Here is a 22,240-nt window from a genome sequence, read left to right on the forward strand (position 1 = left end):
TTTCTTATGAAGTCTGCTTCTTAAAAGCTAAAGCAAATTTAGGAAAGACAATTAAATAAAACAATTTTGGACTCTCTCAATGGCTATGTTAATCACCAACATCAGTGAGGATTAGTGCTAAGTAAAACAGACTGTCCGCAAGCAAAACTCAGTTTTGTTTTCCTCAAGTTCTCTTTCAGACTGTTCCCTCCATTCCTAGGTGATGTACTACTCAACAGCTAGGTATTTCACTGCCCTTGCTATACTTCCATAAATAAGACTGGCAAAGCACGATAGCAGTTTCAAACATGAGTAAGTCTGTTGCAAAAGGAAGGGAATATTCTGTTCATAAGAATGAATGGGCTTAAACTGAACCAAAATAAACAAAAGAAGAAATTCGCTCATGGTACAAGGAGCAAAGCATTGGAATATATTTCCTAGAAAAACTGTAAAGCATTCATCATTGGAGTTTTTAAACTAGAAGCTTGACAAATATCTCCCAGGAACAACAGAAGTACAGATGAGCCTTCCTAGGTACAGTGGTGTGGACCATACAGCCTCTCAATGTGTACCACAGCCTTATTTCTCTATCTCAAAGTACTCAGATTACACTCTTTTTCACTCTTGTGAAAATCCCCTAATATGAAGTTAATGAGTTGCATGTGTACAGAGAAACCTAGCTTTGTTAATGGACTATTTTTTCTACAATAAATAGCAAAGGGAAGAAAGGGTTTAGCTTTACTCCTAAAAGGTTGGGCAAGTTTTCAGGACAGGTAATTAGGAATTCCACCCTTTTAGTTCTAAGAAAAGCTTTTTCTTTCTTCTTCTTACTTTTTTTTTCTTAAGAAATAGGACAACAAATAAAATTATTCGACAGTATATAGATACTTTTCAGAGTGCAACTGTATCACATAGCAGACTGGATGGCTGTGGTAGCATTATTCATGCATATTAACAATCTACACAGGACAAGTTGCCAATCCTAATTAAAAAGGGAAAGATTTGGTATGCACCTAAAATCTTCTTTGACTCTAAACAGTAGCTGGCAAGCACCATAATCTCAAATCACTCCTTATTAGGGAAGACAAATGATTAAGTAGTGTAACCAACAAAATATTGGGCTGGGTTCCGGCCATCTTTGAAGTAGACTCTGTTTGTCAGAATTGTGACTAATGGGATAATAGTTTTAAATATCAGCTGGCTGCTTTTGGTACTACGCTTGTCACTTCTCTTTCACTTCTCTTTTTTTCTGTTATCCTCTGGACAGCTCTTCTGTAAGGTGTTATCATGCTGCATTTGTTTTTTCTGTTGTACCAAACTACAATGGTTTTGGCAGACAGACAACATACAAACGAAATTATTGCTAATACTGTTACTAATGGTGTTGGAGGCTACCATGGAAATGTTAATTGTATTCCAGAATCCAGAATCTACGTGCCATTTAATTCAGATAATCTAGCTGCAGAGCACCTTGTGCCGCAGAGCAAAGATGGCCTGCCAGGACAATTTAGCACAATCTGTTTTCTGTTTAAACTTTAATCTAAGCATGCAAAGACTACATGTAATGCTTTGAAATACTCAGCAAGTGGTTTACCTTTTTGGTCAGTGAATCATCTGAATCTGATGGCATTCTTGTAGACACATGAAAAATGATTTCCACAGTAGAGGTAGCGTAATACGGTGCTGTCTGTCCCGTGCTGCCATTACGTTGCAGGCCGCCCATAAAGCCACCATGTGATGAAAGATCAACCTAATTGATTAAGAGATGTAATTACAAGAAATTAAATAGTATTTATTTTTGTATCAGAGCTTTAATTGTGAATTTACCACTCCAGAATTCTGTAATCCTCTCAGAGAGAAGTCTTCCTATACAGTTTATGTGATCTTTGCATAAGATTTCAGGATCTGTCAATTTCCCATTCCTGTATTTGATGTTTTCTAAAATAAACATCTCTTAACCAGTTACCAAGCAATTATCTAAAAAATGGTTACATGACTATCTGTTGTATCTTTCTGCTAGCAACCAGCAACAAGGAAGCAAAAGAATTCTGTCATGCTAAGCCACTGTGACCTCTCCCTGAAAACTTTGCTTCCCTTATATCCGTAGATCATTATACGTGAAACAGAGCTACCATGCATTTCCAAAAACATAAATGTCCATGTCTCAACAATGCAAAGAAAAGACAAACTTTCCTGTCCTCTGCACAACAGTCTTATAGTTGGGTATGTGGTTTGACCACATGAAGAAGTACAGAGGAGCTGAAATTATGACAACAGAATATTTGTCTTCTATAGCTTCTAACAGTCCAGAAAGTAGAAATGCCAATTGCAGGACCACTTGTCCATCAAAAACAGTAAGGATATGTAACAATAGCAATAACAAATAGTATTATAAGGCACTGTATTTTGTGCATGCCAAGCTAGTGAAAGCAAACAAGTGAATCAGGAAGAATGGCACAGTGATGCACATCTTTTCTGTCCGATAGGTGCCTAAAACTTGCATAAAGTGGTAGTGGAAATTAGTATCTCCAACATGAGATAGACACTTTAAAGAAAAAAGAAAAAAAACAGGAAACCCTCACCATCAAAAAAAACCAATGCTCTAAAACTTAACTACTTCACTCCCCTTCCTCCTGCTCCCGCTACTGCTTGATGAACAAATGGTCTGATGACTTTCTTGACAGGGGATTTTTATATCTTGACTCAGAGTTTCCTCCTTACATTGAAGATACGCAACAATCTCTACTATTTAAAGGACCTCCTTCTTCTCTTGGCTGAACTAATGCTGGCTGGAAAAAAAATGACCAAAAGGTAGAGATTCTTAAAGACTTGAGGAGAAAAAGTATGAGGCATGTAAGATCAGCAACAGTTTCAGAGATATTAAGAGGGAAAAGTAGGAAAAAAAAGGAATCTTGATTTGTTTAAAATCCTATAGTTCTGGGACATCACTCTCAAAAGAGTTAATTACAATTTTTATCTTTTCATAGAAGAAATAGATAAATTACTCTTGATTTTTCAAGTTTCTACTTCAGACTTGCTTATGTAAGTCACCATAATCATCTCTTCTTCTACTACTGTCCTCAGCTGTAGATGACTCTTTAAAAAGAAACCCAAACCACTGACTTCTTCTGAACATCATCCTGGAACGCCAGGACCGAGGCTGCCGGGCAGGTAGGAACATTCTGCTCAAAACAAGCAGCTACGTGCCATTCGCTAGCTGAGACGAATCGCACCGACTGGTCACACTGGTTTCCATGATCCGAAGGACACACTTAACGCATCTTAAAGATGTTAAACAGAGGATAACTTCTGGACTACTGAAGGGTCACCTAGCCCATAGGAGTCCGAACTGAAGAGAGCGTTTGTGGAAGTATCTTCAGTATCTGTTCCTACAATCTGGTTTAGATAAGGCCATTTTCTAGATAAAGATGCATAAGATGTTTCAGAAGAAAGGAAAACTTAAAAGCAGAGAGATTAATTTGTTCTGCTGAACTCAAACTAGTCTTTCTTAACTAATTATTTTGCTTTCTCATTTTTACCAGCTAACAGAAACCTAAAATAACCTACTGTGTATTCTAACTCACAGGAAACAGGTGAAAATTTTCAATGTTTTGCAACCTGCTAATTGTAACACTCAGTATTTACAGTAATTGATTTAATAATCAAAAATTCCCAGGTTCTTTTTTCATGTTATGATGAGAAACAGAAGTGCAGTTTCCTACAAAAACACTGAAATTCTGAAGTGAACTCTGATGGCACATATGTAAACTAAACTACTTTGAAAAAGGCTTCCACCTTCTTTATATATACAGTTTTCTAAAACATCTCACTGGATTTACAGAATTCTGCCAAATAAAGTGATCTTTTAAGAACAAAATATTAATTACTATGTATTAAAATTCATGCTGCTTTTAAGAATTAAAAACATATGAAGTTATATATGCAATTTGTTTTCCGTGTACCTATTTTAACTGACTTTTGTTGATTTTCTTAAGTCTTCAAACTAAACATGTTAGAGTTTGCCTGCATCTATGACTATTACCTCCCAGCCCAGTCCAGCAACAAAATCTTCATAGGCCTCGCTTCCCCTGGCGTTGGACAGTATGGAACACTTGTCTTCCTGTCCTTCGGCAATGTAAAACACTGCAATCTTATGAGTTTCGCGGCTGTAAGTAGACATAAAAGGAAACAAAAATTAAAGGAAGTTTTGGCTCAGAATTATTTTAAAAGATCATCTGCACTCTGAAGAACATGAACAAGTGATCATGTTTTACTCTAGGTGTCAGCTTTTATGAATACAGATATACCACTCAACTTCACTCACAGAGATTTATTTTCAGCACTTCCCCCCTCCCCCCCCCCCCCCAAAAAAATCAGGCTTCAGAGACAGCACAGTTTAGAGAACTGAGCAGAGTCTATTCTTTCTGGGCATCAGCACAGGAATTGATTACCAAGTGCCAATTACAAGATTAATCACCTACATCTGTGCAGCCTCACTGACAACAATAAGACTGCACAGGTGTTAATGAGAGTATAATTTGACCTACAGAATTTTAATTATGGGGTGATGATACACAAGAAAGAAAAAATGTTTATTTATTTTGAGAACCTAGGTTGAGTTTTACAAGGCTTACAGTTACTGTTGGCTTGTTTGAATATAAGCTGAGAGGATTTGATATGAAAATTGCTGGGCTACAAGAAAAACAGAACTTCATAATGCTGCAGACAGTTTTCAAATAGCTATATGCCATGAAATGAAAAATGAAATGCAGTATTAAGAACCCTATTCTGCCACTACCCAGTTGTAAAGAAACAGATTTGAGATTGTTCTTTAAAGTACTGCTCTTGAATCACTCTGAAGAAAAATACTCCTTTGTGTGAATCTAGGCAACATAATGAAGATTTTCATAACTTCTTCCCTCCCCTCTCAGCTAAAGACATGGGCAGGAAATAGGCTGTCGCGTATTATTGTTTCTGCTATTTGTTTTGAATTCTGTATACAGTAACAGCTGTCCATTCTAGCTCCAGAGCTGTCTAGAAGCAAACAATCCATTTTTCATACAAATATTTGTACTGCTATCATATGTAATTTCTGTTAATTTTTGTTTTGGGGATGTACTTGTTCTTTCTTTGGAAAAAACGACCTTTATCAATAGCGTGCTTAAAAAACATTACCTACCACTGACGGGAATCCAGATTTTTCAGTTCTCTCAATAATTTTGAATTTTTCTTAAGAAGATGAAAACTTTTTCTATAAATATAAAAAAAAATTAAAGGACAATGCAACACAGTACATAATATCTTCTTACACCTAAGAGAAGGGAATCATATATGCAAATATAAAATTTTACTTTTACTACAAATATTCCGCAAAAGTCGTTCTAAAAAATTATCAGTGAAGCAGTAGTGAAGTGTATGTTAAAGGTCAAAACTATGCTCTTTCTGACTACTAGCCAGCTATGTAATTCTTGCTCTTTAAGAATGTTTGTGGGGGAGGTTGGTATGAGAGTAGTTTTGCAATTTCTTCTGAAAATAATCAGATTGAGGGTATTCCAGACCCATGAATACTTCATAGAGAATTTCAGACTAACAAGTCTTGCTTAGATAATTGTAAGTCACAAGAGTAGTGACATGGCATGATCGAAAAAAAAAATCAAATTTTTTTTTCAAAGTCAGAAGTAGTAACAGTACCGTAAATACGTGTATCAGAAACATCTGCTCTTACCTTCTATCCCAGGAATTCATTCCCAAATCATTTAGCAACAGCCTACAAAAATAAAATGATGCTTGGGGTTCAGTATGGTGTGGTTCTTCTTGATGGGCTACCTTCATACCAAAGTCAGAACTACATTTAAATATATACTCTTTTTCCTGGGTACTCTGCCTTATTAGGGCTTCAGTGATTTCATTTTCTTGATCACAGCTCATACCAAATGGAGGAGGCGATGGCTCATTTAACTTTCGCTGCGGATGTAAAAGGCACTCAGGACTAGAGTTACCAATTTTTTCCAGCAATCTGTCAAGAGCATCTTCTCCTTCCTCCACTTGAGAAATGTCTTTCGGGGAATTAAATTGGTGCTCAGGATTGCCTGCAATCACAAATGATTTTGTTCCACTTTGCCGTGGAAGACGGCCCTCCAAAGGTCCATATAATATTCTGCCATCCCATGAGTATTTCCCTGAGATATCTCTGACAATTACTCTTACATCTGAGGGGGCTACTAATGGCTCAGTATCTGCTTTTTTTTCAGCAGGAATTTGAAGGTAAGATAGAAGAGTACTGTCATTAAACACAAATAATTGCAGGTTTGGACTTCTGAAGACTTCTGGAGACAGCTCGGAAGATTCCACATAAGAGTTGTCATGATTCTCACTAAGAAGACTATGAAGAATTGCAGGACCTCCACTGAGGGGATAGTGGCTTAAGTGGTTTACAAGATGTGTCATAACCATCCGTGCGGTTAAAGGTATTAGTTCTAAGCTTCTTCTTCTTTTTTCTAAAACAATCAATAAAAAGATAATAAACAGAAGTAGCAAGAGTTGATTAAAAAGAGCATCTACAAATTTCTGTTACATTTTAGAAGCTTGCCATAATTTTCTTTCAAATTGCTCCTCTTCGTGAAACAATTTACAGTATTTTTCCAATATATTTTTTCTTTTCATACATTTTATTTTAACACACGTCCTTTGAAATTTAGCTTACAGTGGCATGCTGGTAAGCAGTATCAGTTTCTGACCCTGACTGCTCTGTCAGCAGTGCAATGCTGCTTTAGTTAGTTATAAACCCGCAAAGGATTGCTCATGAAGATACAATAATCATACCCACCCCACCCTCCCAGAAGAGAAAGCTTAACCACGGGTCTTAAAGAGAAAAACGGTTGTTTAAGAAACTCTCTCTCTCTCTCTCTCTCTCTCTCTCTCTCTGTATATATATATATATATATATATATATATATGTAGGTGTATAAAAATAAAAAAGATTCATGCAAAGTGCAATACACATTTTAAACCTGTCCCTTTCAATCAGTACAGTGGACTGGCATTAGACGACTTTAGAACACAACCTTCTCATTTTCCTCATTCTTTCCGAAGCTATGCAACGTTCCTTTGCCCTCCCTGAAGGACTAGTCAGCAAACCTAGCAAAAGAAACTAAGATAACTGCAGAGCCACGCAGCTTTTTTGTGCTCTATCCCCAAACACGGGCGCTACAGGGACAGGCATGCGCAAGTCCTGACAAGCACTGCTTCATCAGCTCTCCCAAGCTGCATTCCTTCCTATCTCTGGAAAGACGTAGCAGTCACTTCGATCAGTTATATCAACATAGGAGGACATGCAAAAGGAGCAACGTTCAAGAAACAAAACATGATATATTGTTAACACACGCCAACAGTGCTCTCTGTGCTCGATCCCTACTTAGGCAGTGCATTAGTTACTTTGTAACTTCAGAGATTACAAACTTTTTTTGTTAATATCTGGGAATGCTATCTCATAAAACGTATAGTTTACATTTTGAAAATAATTATTTTGTATGTCTAAACAAAAGAATGTTTTGCATCCCCCGATAAAAAATGCAGGTTGCATTTTGACGCCCTTGCTACGATGGTTAGGCTCTTGCTCACAGCAAGCCATTAAGAACCTCAACTTTTCGGAGACGTCTTTCTTTGCACGCTGGGAAAGGTTTCAGCCAGCTGCTGGCTCCGGGCAGGAGGGACTTGCAGCTTCACGCCACGCTCTGCTTCTGTGCTTCGTCCTCAAGGCAACACCAAGCGCTGAACGCCCTCGTGCAAGACGCCTCCTTCTCTTGTCTAGCTCTCTAAAACTTCACGTTACGCACCAAACCTTAGCTTCACTCCAAGAACAGATTTTGAGGTGTAGCAGGCAGAAAAATAGGGATTATTTCCTCATATAACTGCCATACCAAAGATCCCCGGCATCACTTGCTGTGACATTTTATTTCTGCAGTTGTTTTCTGGGATTCTTTTGAGTCACCTTTTTTAATTTAAAACCTATTCAATAAAGGCGACATACTTGATATAAAATTAGAAGACAGTGTATTCTTGTTATCTGTAAAGTAAAACAAGTATCTTTTTTGAAGACTTAATTACTTCGGTGGTGCATAAGCACCTGAAATACTTCAGTTTCAAGCTCTACATTATAATAGGATACAAATGCCTGTAAAATTCAGTTGAACCAGGTTTGTGAGAACAGTCGGACTTCTAAAACACGCTTCACACCTCACGACAAAAGAAAAAGCTCAAAATACTGTTTAATGACTTTTAAGCAGAAGCATGACCAAAACTAGAAACAGCTAAACAACCGCACGCGTGAAACCTGGCACTCCGAGCGATGCTGTTAGGTTTTTGCATAGCGCGTTACTAATTCTGTGAGGTAACGGGTTCGGATAATTAAGTTCTCTGTTTTCTTCTTGCTGTTTTAATACAATATGAAAATGTACATACAGTATTGTAATACAGGTTCTATATATAATGCCTGGTGTCGCTATAGTTTCGTCTGTCGGTCTACGCTGTTTCTTAAGCACGGTATTTCCACTGTCCTAACTGCAGCAAGGCTCACAAGAGATGGAAGGGTATACGGACATGGAGAGCTGCAACTGAAGCTCTCGCTGGTCCTTAGCAGTCACTTGAAAACCCTACCATGGTTAAATTAATTGTAACAGGCAAGAAGAGACTTTCTGGATCCACAGAAGACATTCTCTTCACATCACAGGCAAACGCATTACGACGACTTTCATAAACTGATTGTGCTCCCAGCTACATTTTGCCTCCGTTTCTCCTACTGGAACGTTACTCTAGAGTTATACTGCTACAGTAGACTTCACTCAGGTTCAGTTTGCACCCATTCTTTTTTCTTCCTCTTTCCTTGTTTTTTTTTAATTTCTATCATATTTTCAAATGGCAGATATATCCCTTTTCAGGCTTCATATTGCTAGACATTGAAAGCCAAACTTTTTTAATCTCCTCTAATAAAAAAGGCTCTCCAGGCTTTTCCTGAATCCTCTAGTAGCGTATCTTTGTGCCTGCTCCAGTTTGAATTAATCTTTCTTGAAAACAAGCAAAACAAAGAATCTGTAGGGCACTAATATAAGCCAAGATGAGAAACAGCTTGTTCTACCTAAAATGACAAATATATCTGACACGTACCTTTATCTTTCTGCTTTTCACAAAATGTACCCACTCAACAAGAAATCTGTGTAGAATAGGTCTTAATGTTTCTAACCTTTCTGTTAAAATTAAAAGTACATGTACAAAAAAAGAAAACAAGACGTAGGGCTGAATAATGGTACAGTACCACAGAAAATACTATTTCAAAGCATCACTGCAGGTCCAACATTAGCTTGCACTTCTTCATATTGCATCGATATTTTTGCTTCTTCTTTAAAAATATATTTATGCATACTAATATATTAAATTATTTAAAAAGTACGGACCTCATTACTGAATGGCCTTTGTTTCAAAGGCTGTCTTTAAAAAGTGTTAGAAAGTAAGATGTTCCCTAAGATAAACCACAATTACCCTATATTTGTGGAGGTTTTAATCCTCCTTTTAAGAGGATTTTAAAGTAAGTGACATGATGTACCTAGAGCTAAATAATCTCTTTTTACTTTGACACATAGTGGCAGCTACACACCTCACACCTGGAAACTTCATTTCACTAATACCTTTATGGGGGTTTTTATCTAAGAGAGCCCTGTAGAAAAGGCTTCTGTTCCAAACTGGCTTTTCTTGATGGGGTCTGCATCCTGCATCCTGGATTCTCTGTTTCAGCTGCCCATACATCAGTTCTCTGGTCTGTCTCTTGCTCCTTCTTGTATTTAGCTTAAGATCTTGGTTATAAGTTCAGATTTTGCCCTTACCTCCTCACAATCCTATCTGAAAGCAACAGGAACAACATATTTAAACAGCTGCAGAATTTGGTCCAAATCCTACGCTTCTGTTTCAATTCACTCACAACATATGAACTATGACAATACTAAAAGATGCAGAAAGAGCAGCTGCACATTTCTGGAATACATTTGATTTGGGGTTCATCTCATTTGTTGAAACTTAATTCTATATACTGAATTATAAATAATAACACAAACAAAAATGGCTTTTCGGTCTATTCTATCTTTGGACAACTGTCTCACTATAAAGCACCATGGTGTTTCTCATAGTGTTATCCTAAAGAGCAATGTTGTCAATAAATTCTAGTATTTTATTATAGTGGCAACTGAAATTCATTAGAAAAACAAACCAAACAAAAAAATACAGCAATTCACAAGACAAAGACAAAAAGAAGTTATCAATACCAAGGTTTCCTCTATCATAGAATTTGATATAATTTAATGTCAGAATAACGAGCAAATGCCAACAAAAACTGAGTATCAATAAATGGGGCTTTTTGAAAGTTATTTCACACTGATCAACATTTAAAAACAGCATTTTAGGAAAAAAATAGTAAATAAAAAGGAAAAATAGTATATGTTTAGATATCGAGTACTGCATGCATTGGGAAAAGCAGGAAAAATGATTACCATGTCCAGGTTAATTTTTATACATGATCACTGGGAAGAGCTGATTACTGAAGAAAAAATAATTGTTCTTGTTCAGATTCTTAAAAATTGTATTTATTTTTGTGGACTGAATTCTTACACCGCATTAAGTTCAACTGATTAAATTACCAATTCCATTTTGTATTGATATCTTTATAAGCTAAATAATTCCAAAACACATTTTCTGTATATAGTAATGACTTTAAGAAGTGTTTTGGTTGCTTTATCAAGCAGCAAAATCTTTGGATAGTAGCAGGACTCTGCAAACCATGTAGATCTCAGATTTTAGTTCTTCATACAGATTTGAGTTTATGTAATCTCAGACTTTTGTTGCAATTTACTCCAGAACAGACTAGAAAAAAAAATCACCTTTTCTTTGATAATTCATTAAGCAGGAATGATTAGCTTAACAAGTACATACAAAATTCATTATTCTAACACTACAAATAGAACTTTTCACATGGAATATAATAGAATTAATTTTTATATAGGGAAAAAAGTCCATTCTTACTCTTTGAGCTAAGGACACCTGAAAATAAATATTCTTTGCCCTTAATTCACTACATCAATATTCTCTGTAGCACATGCAACAGCACAATATCTTCTAAATAGTCTTTTTTGTTGTAATTTCCCTGACAGAAAATGAAAGATTCATTAATATCTTGTATAGCTTATTTTTATCCTAATTTATACAAAATCATTAAAGTACTGCCTCAAGAAACATTTATAATTTCTGGTAACTTACAGGTTTCCCCTCTAAATTTGGTATATATATCTCTATAACTTGAATCTCTGACCAAGAAAATTTTTTAACTATTTCCCTTTCCCTCCCACCCCAATTTTCCAGGAATAATTGTTAATTATGTGCAGTAACAACAAGCACATTTTCAAGCAAGAGAAGTTACTTAGCAACTTTTATTTCCTAGCAGCCAAATGTTGACATGCCAGATCTCACGCTTTCTTTGTGAAGTTTCTTACCCTCTGCAACAGTGAGTAGGTTGCCCAAATCCACAGAAGAATGGCACTGGGCGGGCTCAGAATTCCTGACGTTCCCCAGTGGCAAAAACGGATCATAATCACTAGACGAGAGATCTGCGAGACTCAGTACATAATGGCTTTGCTGAGTGTAAGTAGTGGAACCATTAACACAACAGTGCAAAACCTATGAGGAGAAGTACATGATAACTGAAAAAGTAATGAAAGGCACATTAAAGTACCAATCTAAACACAGTCAATGATCAGTGACCCACCAAAATTTTAAACTGTGAAAGCCAGCACATGCTACAAGTAACATTTATCTCTAAGTTCAATATATTTCAAAATAACACTCACCCTTGGGATGCATTTTGTGCTTTAACTGATCAAACCTTATCTCATTCCACTCCAAGCAAATCAAATATTTCTGCAAAGATTATTTTCCTGACTTGTTCTGAGCACATTACTTTTCTCTTTTCACCCTCCTCTGTGTTCCACATCTCCACCTCATTGAACAACTGCTTTTCTTCCTTTTTAAAGACTCTTCGCATTAATCTTATCTTCCATTATACGCTTAACATATTAAATTCTTAACTTCTCACATGTAGGCCTCTTACCTAAATTCTGAGAATTCAATGCCCACAATTCTCTATAGCTTCCTAAAAATGCTTCTGTTCCTAACAAGATCTGAGAAATGCACATCTTAAAACAGCTAGACTTACCATAAATTAAATAATAAAATGTGTTCATTCTTCATACTCACTCTATAAATATAATCCAGTAACGGTGCTTTGGAGGTATGTTGGTCTTCAAGAACACCAGCAGACACTGGCTCTAGTAACATTTTCATTGGTAATGCCATACACCAATCCAACAAGCAAAGTAACAATGAAACTATAAACTAAACAGAGACATGTAATACAATGTTTAGGTAGAATCTATCACATTCACTGAAATCTTAAGGTGCGAATTTCAAAGCTTAAACCGAAGACATGGACTAAGCCATTTCATTTAGTAACTAGTTCAAAGAGCAGAAACAAACAACAGGTATTGGTCTTTTAAGTCACATACCTTTTTATCTGCTTCCACAGAGGAATATTCAGCACTTGGTAAAAGAAATGCAATAGTGGCCACAAGGATCTACATGAAAATAAACAAACAAAATTCCAGAAAGACATTTAACTTCTTTTGCTATAAAGACAGAGCATAAACTTCAACTGACCATGATACAAAAAGTGTTAAACTCTCTTAAAGGCATCTAACTACCCTGGTAATCAATGTCCAAGCCAACCTGAGAGCTTCACTAACCATTTTGGAAATGTATCAGTACAAATGAGAAAAGCATGCCTGTCCTAGGACTGTAGCAAATAATTAATTTAACAATAAATACAGAAGAAAAATGTTTATCTTTTGTAACTGTGAGCTCATGCTGAACAAGGAATTATCACAGCTTCTCATAGAACTTCCATGAAAATATTTTAAAGAAATGGACATACTTCAGTAATCTTCCTGGGTAGAGAGGATTCATACTTCTGAAGCTTTTCCCAATAGGAAACTAGCAGCTGAAGAACATCACAGGCTACCTGAGCTACCAGTTTATTAGAAAACTAGAAGAGAAAAAAGGTGATTAAAAACAAAAGACAATACCCATATATAACACATTTAGTTTTTCTACAACCTAAATTATTTTGCATCCATACAAACTATATAAAAATCTTAATGTTGCAAAATCACATGGCCAGCAAAAGTAAACAGCAAACTTGATGCTATCTGTGTAATCCTAATTTGTTTTATTGCGGTAAGAGTTAAGTACAAAACCGCACACTACTCTGTAAAGATCTTCGATTCTTATATAACGTGCCACCTTAGCCACACTGAAGAATTCTGCCAGTCAAGAAACTAAACTGGATGCTCATTCTGCTTTCAAGTTAAATAAATAAATAGCTAGCGAATATTTCAAAAATAGCATTCTTTACACAGCATTTATTAATTATACACAGCATCATAGTAATACCTTTAGCGTCACACCTATGACATTTATTGCTTCCTTCACTTGAGGGTGGTTTGTACACTGTGTTAGTTCTTCACATATCCAAACTCCAAGGCCACAAATGGCTATGCACCTTTTTTTTAAAAAGAAAAAATATTTTTGTTAGCAGGTCTTCCTCAGTATATCATTGTTTTCTGAATTTATACTTTGGAAGATAATAACCACTCCTTCACAGGACAAAGAATCTCAGAGGCAATTTCTCATTGACCATTAATCAACCAGAAAAGTTGTCAGAAATGAGTCAACTGGCCCAGAACACCAAAGATGTAATTTCTTTCAACTTTGAGTAAATTTAATTACAGCAGAATTTTGGAAGAGTCAAAAACTTTTAACCACTGCACATCCTCCCTGCAACATCCTTCCTCGTCTCTGCTCCTCTGCACAAGTTTCTTGCCAAGGGGGCAGACTATGAAAAAGTGCCCTTGATGCCACAGCTCTCTGCCTCCTCTCCCTCAGCACTGCCCCTCAAACGATGAGCTTGCAAGGTGGGAGGAAGGGATTTACAAACAAGGACACCCCTTGAAATCAGCGAAAATATAAACAACTCCTGCAAAGGGAAAAAAAAAAAGTATACAAAGCAGGGAAATTATTTCTGTATATAACTTTTGAGAAATACCTATTTTATGAAATTCTCAGAGTTCAAAGAAATGCACAAAGAAGTGCTCTCTTTTCTCCTCTTTCAAGTTACGTGACAGGCCAGCTGTTACATCTTTAGTGCATGGAGTGTAACTCATTTAAACAGGGCTAAAGTGGTTTAAAACACAAGATAATAGTAATAACTTTGCTCTATAACCACAGAAAAATATTTAGTGAAAAAAAGTCCCATTTTCAAGTCATCTTTGAATGCACTCAGACAAAAACACTAAGGAAGTGCTGTTCAGATGCAACAGACTGTAAAGAAAAGTGTAATTTGTGAATAAACTCTACGTTACGTTAAAATTTATTACATTTTATCCTGTTGTCATTAGGAAAAAGAAAAAATCAATGGCAAAATTCTTGTTGCCTTTAGGTGTTCAAGGTGGATATCCACAGGGGAAAAGAAGGTTATTTACCTTTTGGGGATTGGTTTCTTTTTTAATTCAGGAGATAAATGCAGTACTTGTTATTTAAAAGTATTAGGCCTTCTTTTCACTTTGACTCCTTTGAAGAAACAGAGTAAAGGGAACCTTTCACCTACTGGATTGTAGCATCTTCTGTGAAGCCCTATGACTAACCACAGATACGCCTGCAAGACACGTTCAAGTACCCTGCTCTCCGCTAACCCGAGAATCATTAGGAACAGAAGTAGAGGCCTGACGATTTTGAGGGGAGCCACGCGCACGCATTCACTGGCCGCGCGTCCTTATCAGCTTGGGTCTCCGCTGGCCCATGGGTGCTGCTCGGTGCGCCACTACGCTGCAGGGACAACCCTCTGCACACCTGCTGACCCTCAGTTATTTAAATAGCATCGCAAACTGAAAGCTTGTAAAAATACGAACATTTCTAAATATTTAAAAATTAGATCCGATTAACATATGTACTTGAAAAGACTCAGGATATAAGTAAGGGCATTTTATAGACAAGGGGACATGACAAAAATACCCAGTCTTTATATATTTGCCTTACGTTTGTGAGATTATGTACCTGCCATCCAAATTCACTCTTTAATTAAAGAAATGCATTTGAAAGATTGCAGAGACACCTCCCCCGCATCGAAACCTCATATAAAATTTTGTACTTTCTTAAACATAGGCCAGAGAATAATATTAAAAGGATCTGAGGTCCATGTAAAGGATAATGCCCTACTTCAAATTTGCCAGTATTGTGACAGAGTAAGATTAAGTCCTAGTTTTTCTTTTTAATGACAATAAAAAATTCTTTTTTGCTTGAGAAGTTTGTTACATGTTGATGGAATAATTACAATGCTAAAACACAGCACATTTCCTGAATATAAAGTTCAATCTACCTTATCTCTAAGCAGCTAGCAATAGACTTAAATAAACCCAGTAACAGGGTCATCTAACATATTGCTCTTAATACCTTTCCAAGCTCATGGATTCCAGAAAGAAAAAGCAGTATTTTTGCAATAAGTTATTTATATTTTTATTTGCCATCTCAGCACTCCAGATTGTTTTTTTTTACTCAGTATTTTACCTTGCAGCTTCACTTGGCTCCTCTGTAGCATTCTTCAATAAAATATTTATGAGGTAACACTAAAACAATAAAATAAATCAGAATAACCACCTTTTTCAGATATATTTTATAAATGTTTAATTTTGACACAGTTACAAGTGAAATCAACTTTTCCCAAAGTATTTTTACTACATGTCAATTTTACATTGTCAAAGGAGAATTATTTTCTGATTACAGTTAAAATATTTTGATGCTTGTAGATAAACATAGTTGACCTAAAATCACACACAGGCACCATGATTGAAATTAATTCCTTTTCAGAGCTGATAAGATATATAACAACTACAAATATTCAGCATTTGATAATTCAAAATATGGTGTTTAACTTTTAAGCAAGCTACATTTTGTAAAATTCCGCCTACACTCTGCTCCAGAAACAACACTAGTTCTAAGTCTAGAGTGTTTTAATGTACTTCCATTGACCCTCCCTGTGACTTCACTTGTAGTTAGTTAAGAAAACAAGAAATAGAGTGGACAGTATTAAATGGTTTGCATTCTCTTCTTTTTTAAGTTTTAAAGTTACATGATACTTTCAGAGATTCCTCCACAGCTTTATCTGATTTTCTGCTGGGGATTAGTATGGTATCTCAAGTTTATCAAAGAGCAAGTGGCACTGGTGCTAGGGTGACCGCTAGGACAGGTTTTAACTGCAAGGGATGTTGTAGATGGGTTTTGTGTGTTTTTTTTCGTTTGTTTCTCTCCAAGATTATTATTGTGAAGATCATTAAATTACAAAGGTTTACATCTAATTGTACAACTAATGTCTCACGGTGCCCCAATGAAGTAAATTCTCCACGGAAAAAACATTCAAGTAAGCTGACTGTGTCTAATAATGGGATTTTCTCCACAATTTATTGTAATATCAATAAGGCAAAAATATTTCCCTTTACACACGCCCCATGTCTCTTATAGGACAAGCCAGTCAGTATTACACACAGATACAATGAATAGACACTTCAAATAATAACACCAACAACATTTAATGAATTGGACTGACAGGCATCTGGCTGAAAAACATAGCATTGATCGTAGCCAGTTCACTCTCCTTGAAAATAAAATGTAATTTGCACTATCTAAGCTTTGTTAATTTTATGGTGCATTTTAAGCAAAGCAATGCTTATCAAATAAGTATGTATAACGTGTGCGCTTGTGGGGTTCCAGGAGAAGGAGGAGTTTATTTTCAACAAAATGTGTATAGTAAAAATAAAATGATTTAATTGTAAAAATGTTAGGCTAAATAAGGATTTACTAAGAAAATGTGCCTTTACTTTTACATCTGCAGTTCCTGCGATGATCTCACCAGCTTCTGAAATGAGCTGCAGTAGTGGGATTTCTTGGTAGATATTTGGAAAACAAACAAGAGAACCAAGGATGGTATGAGCTTCTGTTCGGGGTGCCTAGAAAAGAAAAAGTACAGCAACAGAAATTTTTCCTTTATGAAACTATAAAAATAACATCTTGAGTTGTGAGCTGGTGGATATTATCATCTGTGCCCAGTACCTTCTTTCCTTTAAAACTACAGTGGAAGAAATATTACAGTAGTGTCTTGTAAGCACTTATTCTGTCCATGTTTTTTGTTGCAGTGTTATTTTACTCTTTTTCTGGCTATGTACCTTACACAAAGCTTTTCCTTCAGTACCAATTAGACACTACTTATGCATTTTAGTGCAATTATCTGATTTCCTGATATCTACACTACCTTCTTCATTTCTCTCATTTCCACTTAGACGTTATTAGGAGTCCCTAGCCTGACGTGAGTATCAGACAAGGGTATTTCTGTAGCTGGGCAGGCTATAGCTTGGCAGTGTGCCCTGCAGGCCTGAGTCCTCCCCGCGCACCTCTGCTGTGCTCCGTCTGCATGACAGGGTGAGACCTGGATGTACATCATCTCCCTGTGCGTTTGGATTTTCTTTTGAAAGAAATTCAGTGGACAGATAAGCAGGGAAGCTACAGTGTGTTCAAACAGGTCCCCTGATATGGATGACTAGATGACGAAGTCTCTGAGCCGTACCTTGAAATGTCTCGCCCCACAATATAGACACAGACTGTATGATCACAATTAAAGGTGGAAATCAGATCATTGTTTCTCACTGGAAGGTCATTATTTTCATTACGTCCAAACTACAGACATAAATCAGTGCTCTATAAGGAAGTTCTTAAAAATATTTTTGTAGTTTATCAGTTTTGTGTTTATTCACAGAACTTGCTTTCACTTCAAGTATACTTACTGAAATCAGGAATCAGCTGCTCTATTTGCTGAGCTGACATAATGACATTTATCTTTTTATTAATGTAGTAATTTCTGTTACTGATAGACCTCAGGCCTGCTTTTGAACTTAGTGGCAAAGAAGATTCCAGAAAGTCAGCTACGCTGATGAAGTATGATGTTAAAAGCCCCTTTGCATGAGTGCAATACCTATAGATGCACACTATATATATTACAAATCAAAGCATTCCATTTTATTAACTGTAAAATGCGAACAACTAGAAAAATGGAAAGTGATATGGAATTAAACCTTTCTAAACAGTTACAGAGTCCAAAATTCAGAAGAGAGTGCTGAAACTTCTTAATGTTGTTTTGGGGTAATTTACATTATTTCATGCATTCATATGTTGATTTAGGATAGAAGTTTAGAATTTAAGCTTTCTGCGTAGAAATCCTTTGAAAAGTAGATGTATAATCACTGTATGCATAAAAATTTCAAATAATAATAATAAAACAGAACTCCATGTATATGCCCAAACTAAATGACTAAACAGGTTAAGAGCATCACAGTAACCTCAAAAATATTTTTAAATTATACATGAAAAATCTGTAATATACATCCTTGCAAATTATGGCATTTGTTTACTAAATGCTTACCTTTACTTAGTTATCTGCTTTACTGAGAACACACACTGTTATAGAGGTTTGTATTTTGAGGTCCAGCTGCAAATGGATACATTTCTGTATCTACCTACTTTTATGCAGTGTTATCACAACAGTAATGAGTTCTTTATTGCTGCTTTATACAGTTTCTCACTATAAGCCATTTCTTTCCCAGCTATTCCCTTCTCTTTAGCTCTCCCTTACCATCCTCTTCATCAAAAATTAGGTTTAAAAGTTCCGCTTCTCTCTCTCTGTCTCTCACACATGCATATAACTGATCACATCACATTCTTCCCAAATTACTCCACTGCAAACTCTGTCGCAAGAAATCCAAACTCTTTTCTTGCAAAGGCCTACAACGCTCTTTTCTTGCTTCCCAATGCCCCTTTTCTGCTTTTCAACTTTTGTCAAGCTCTTTCTCAAAAAAGTTTTTTACTCCATACATCTTCTACACCTTGACTTGTACAGTTAATTTAATAATATGCAATTTTTAGAGTCTGAAAATCAACATTTCTGGTGAGAGAATACATTCTGCACAATTCTTTATGCAACTTTTTCACATCAGAATTATCTCTCCTGAAGAATGAAAATAAGAGAGGCTGATGCTTTATTTGGTTATGCATCTACTTATGTTGCTATTTCTCTTAATTCCTTTATTTCTTCCATCACCAAGTCCAAACATGAAAGGTCGCACAGAGCCCTGAGGATATTTCAGCTTTTTAAATAGTAGGAACTCTTACGAATGTTCAAGGTTCACACTAAGTGGGTATATATGAACTTTCTTAAGCATATTCTGCAATTTTAAGGTCTCTTCTGCCATTATACAATCAGCAATTCTATGTCAAGAAAAACATACACACTCCCAAAAATCAGAGCACCTTACAGAAAAGGTGGGTGAGAGTTCCGCATGCTAATCCAATACAGTTGATAGCGTGACACAAAAAGAAGGCATAATGCACTAGAACTATATACCTAATAAAAACATGTAGAGAGATTCCAATTTCAATAAAAGCATTAAGAGCAATAGGGCAAAGAGATACAAATACATTTCCTGCTACACAACCTTTGATAATGTTGAAAACACATGCTGTATACTAAGTTTCATATTTGTAGGAGAAATAGAGGCTTTTTAAAAAGACTTTCCATGGTAAATTGAGTTTTCATTTCTTATTAGCATTGCAAGCTTTGGATCAGTAACTTATTGACTGATAAGATTTTTAAACAGATGTCAGAAAAATAATGGTTGTAAACTCTTTGAGGGACAATGAAAAAGTGTAACTAGAGTCACCATTTCAATTCTGCTGAAATAGCAAGAGGTCTGTGGGCCTATGCAGGGCCATTAGCACAGCAATCCAAACTTTAAGAACAGCAGTAAAAACAGGGGTCAAGATGGACAGAAAGCACCCTCCTGAACTGAAATTTCATGTATACCAAAGGTCTCCTGTTTCTTTTCCAGAACTGTCAGATCTTCATTCTTATTTTGGTATCCCATCATTAATTTGCTATTTTATTGTTCCTTCATTAATTTAACAGATTTAGAATCATATTTCTACTAGTGTTACTTGGTAAGAAACTGTATTACCAAAAAGCTCCGTATTTTTAATATTCACTTACTGAAAAAAGCTAACGAGGTTCTGAAATCCAAGTCCTGCTTTTAGTGTGTAAATGCACTGCAATATTAGTGAGGATATGATTTCTCACACTTTGGCCTTTTGATGAAACACCCTTGCAATACTAATATGTCACCTTATCCTACAGTTTCACACATCAGCTGCCATGGTATCTGCCCCGAGAGCCCAGTTTCACATTGCACTAATGAGTCAACACCTGTTAGAGTGGAGAAATCTGAACCTTGTTAGCAACTGTGCACTCTCCTGGGGGCTTGGACGTGGAGCATTGTCATACTCACCTCCAGCACATCCGTGCTAAGGATTCTGGCCGCAGCTGTAATGAAGTCTCCTATCAGCATGGTAAAGCCAGGTAAACCCAAGAAGAAGAACCACGGTGGGCAATGCTTTATGACAGTATTTAAGACATCCTGAGAAAGAGAGAGAAGTTATCTCTTCAGGGAAAGGAGAAAAAAAAAAAAAAAAAAAAGTAAAGTAAAAGTAAAGCAACAAGTAAAACCCAAAAGACAAAACTAGAGAAGATTCAGCTTTGTAATTCCGTGGTGCCATAGTGTAATTACCAGTGTAACTCACCAGTTCCGTACTAATCGAAGTGACAGGTAGCATTTCATACAGTCACACAGCGCTCTATATAACTCATTATCACATACTGACCACTTTCCACTACAGGGGCATTTAGTAGGAAGTGTTTTCTTGTTAAATAAGATTGAATGTTTTGGAAAACAAAAAGCAAACTGTTAATCAATTTTAAGATGAAGAAGTTACACCTTCAAAAATGAGATATCACCTAAAAAGCACATTATTCAAATTCTGCAGCCATGAAAATAATGAAATAACACAAACTACTGTCCACTTTTTCCTGAGGGAGTTCAAGGCAATAACCTACAAAAGGTTGCTTACTGCTGGTTTTTTGCTCCAGCATACATGGATTTTTTTCTAGGTTAGCTGAGAAATACTTGGATGTCAAATGCGAAGAGTGATTGTATATGGCACAGAAACAGAGATAAATCTATGCTACTTAGACTATTATAAATCCTGTTTCTCCTAAACAGCAAATATAGGTAAGTCTTTGGGGTGAGGGGAAAGCAGGTATTTATTAAAGAACATACATGTTTTTTTCTTTAAAGAGGAAGCATTTTATTTGTAAGAATAGACTATTAACCCCATCTTTGCTCTCCTAACTACCCTGTCACACAGATCATAAGAGAAAAACATTTCAACTTCAATGCTTTCTGCCTTTCAATTCTTCACAGTCTTTTCAGAGCAAAGTTCCTGTATTTGAGTTAAGATTTCCCTTCCACAGGCTTTCAGTACATTGCAAGTTAGGCACAAAATCTATATAACACAACTGTAATATTATATTTGTAGAAGAATTAGATGAAGTTATTTCTATATAGAGTTCAAAATTATTTTTCTTCTCTTTGAAGTTTCAAAGAAAAGGAAAACAATTTTTCATGGCTATCTATAGCTTCCCTGTTTTAATGATGTTAAAAAAGACTTGCACCAGAATGTGTCTTTATTCTCAATTTCTAAATCAGAAGCCAGAGAAAACAAATTCACTTTTCTCTATTTGCAGATATGCTTTAATTATGTTGGTATTTTCTCAAAGCACTGCTAAACAGCTGAACAAAACCTATTTATTGTTCTACTGAAGTATTTACAGCAGTAACATGAAATAAACAGGGCTATATATTTCAAATATTACCAGATAAATAATATTCTATTTTAGCATTGTACCAGATAATGCTTTCACTTCCCTGAATAAACTAAAATGCCACTCGAGTTAATGTTTAAACTAGTTTTAATCACTTCCTTTGATACATTTTAAAGTCAATATCAGTCAACGCAAACATTCAAAAAGAGAGAGCAGATGGATGCAGCAGCTCGTAAAGCGGGTGGTGAACGCGGGCCCTAAGCAGGACAAAAGAGCCACCTTTTCGTAATTAAGCGTCTGCTTAATGCACGGGGCTCCGCGCGGCACCGCACACCTGTAATTCCCGACGGAGCCGGGCAC

At 36.1% G+C, this 22,240-nt stretch overlaps 1 protein-coding gene across 3 annotated transcripts in view; it reads right to left on the reverse strand.

Annotated features, from left to right (window-relative positions):
* The window catches only part of RALGAPA2 (Ral GTPase activating protein catalytic subunit alpha 2), a 171,948-nt gene that overhangs the window by 51,791 nt on the left and 97,917 nt on the right, over positions 1–22,240 (reverse strand). For all 3 annotated transcript variants that reach the window (XM_062571340.1, XM_062571339.1, XM_062571341.1), the window contains 12 exons: positions 20,508–20,636; positions 16,998–17,126; positions 15,691–15,749; positions 13,522–13,630; positions 13,004–13,114; positions 12,579–12,647; positions 12,271–12,408; positions 11,511–11,694; positions 5,705–6,476; positions 5,159–5,230; positions 4,022–4,145; positions 1,574–1,729 (listed from right to left, as the gene is read on the reverse strand). In XM_062571340.1, coding sequence (XP_062427324.1) covers positions 1,574–1,729; positions 4,022–4,145; positions 5,159–5,230; positions 5,705–6,476; positions 11,511–11,694; positions 12,271–12,408; positions 12,579–12,647; positions 13,004–13,114; positions 13,522–13,630; positions 15,691–15,749; positions 16,998–17,126; positions 20,508–20,636 — 2,052 coding nt within the window. The remainder of the gene's footprint in view (positions 1–1,573; positions 1,730–4,021; positions 4,146–5,158; positions 5,231–5,704; positions 6,477–11,510; positions 11,695–12,270; positions 12,409–12,578; positions 12,648–13,003; positions 13,115–13,521; positions 13,631–15,690; positions 15,750–16,997; positions 17,127–20,507; positions 20,637–22,240) is intronic.

The sequence above is a fragment of the Rhea pennata genome, chromosome 3 (genome assembly GCF_028389875.1).
Source record: "Rhea pennata isolate bPtePen1 chromosome 3, bPtePen1.pri, whole genome shotgun sequence".
NCBI lineage: Eukaryota > Metazoa > Chordata > Aves > Rheiformes > Rheidae > Rhea > Rhea pennata.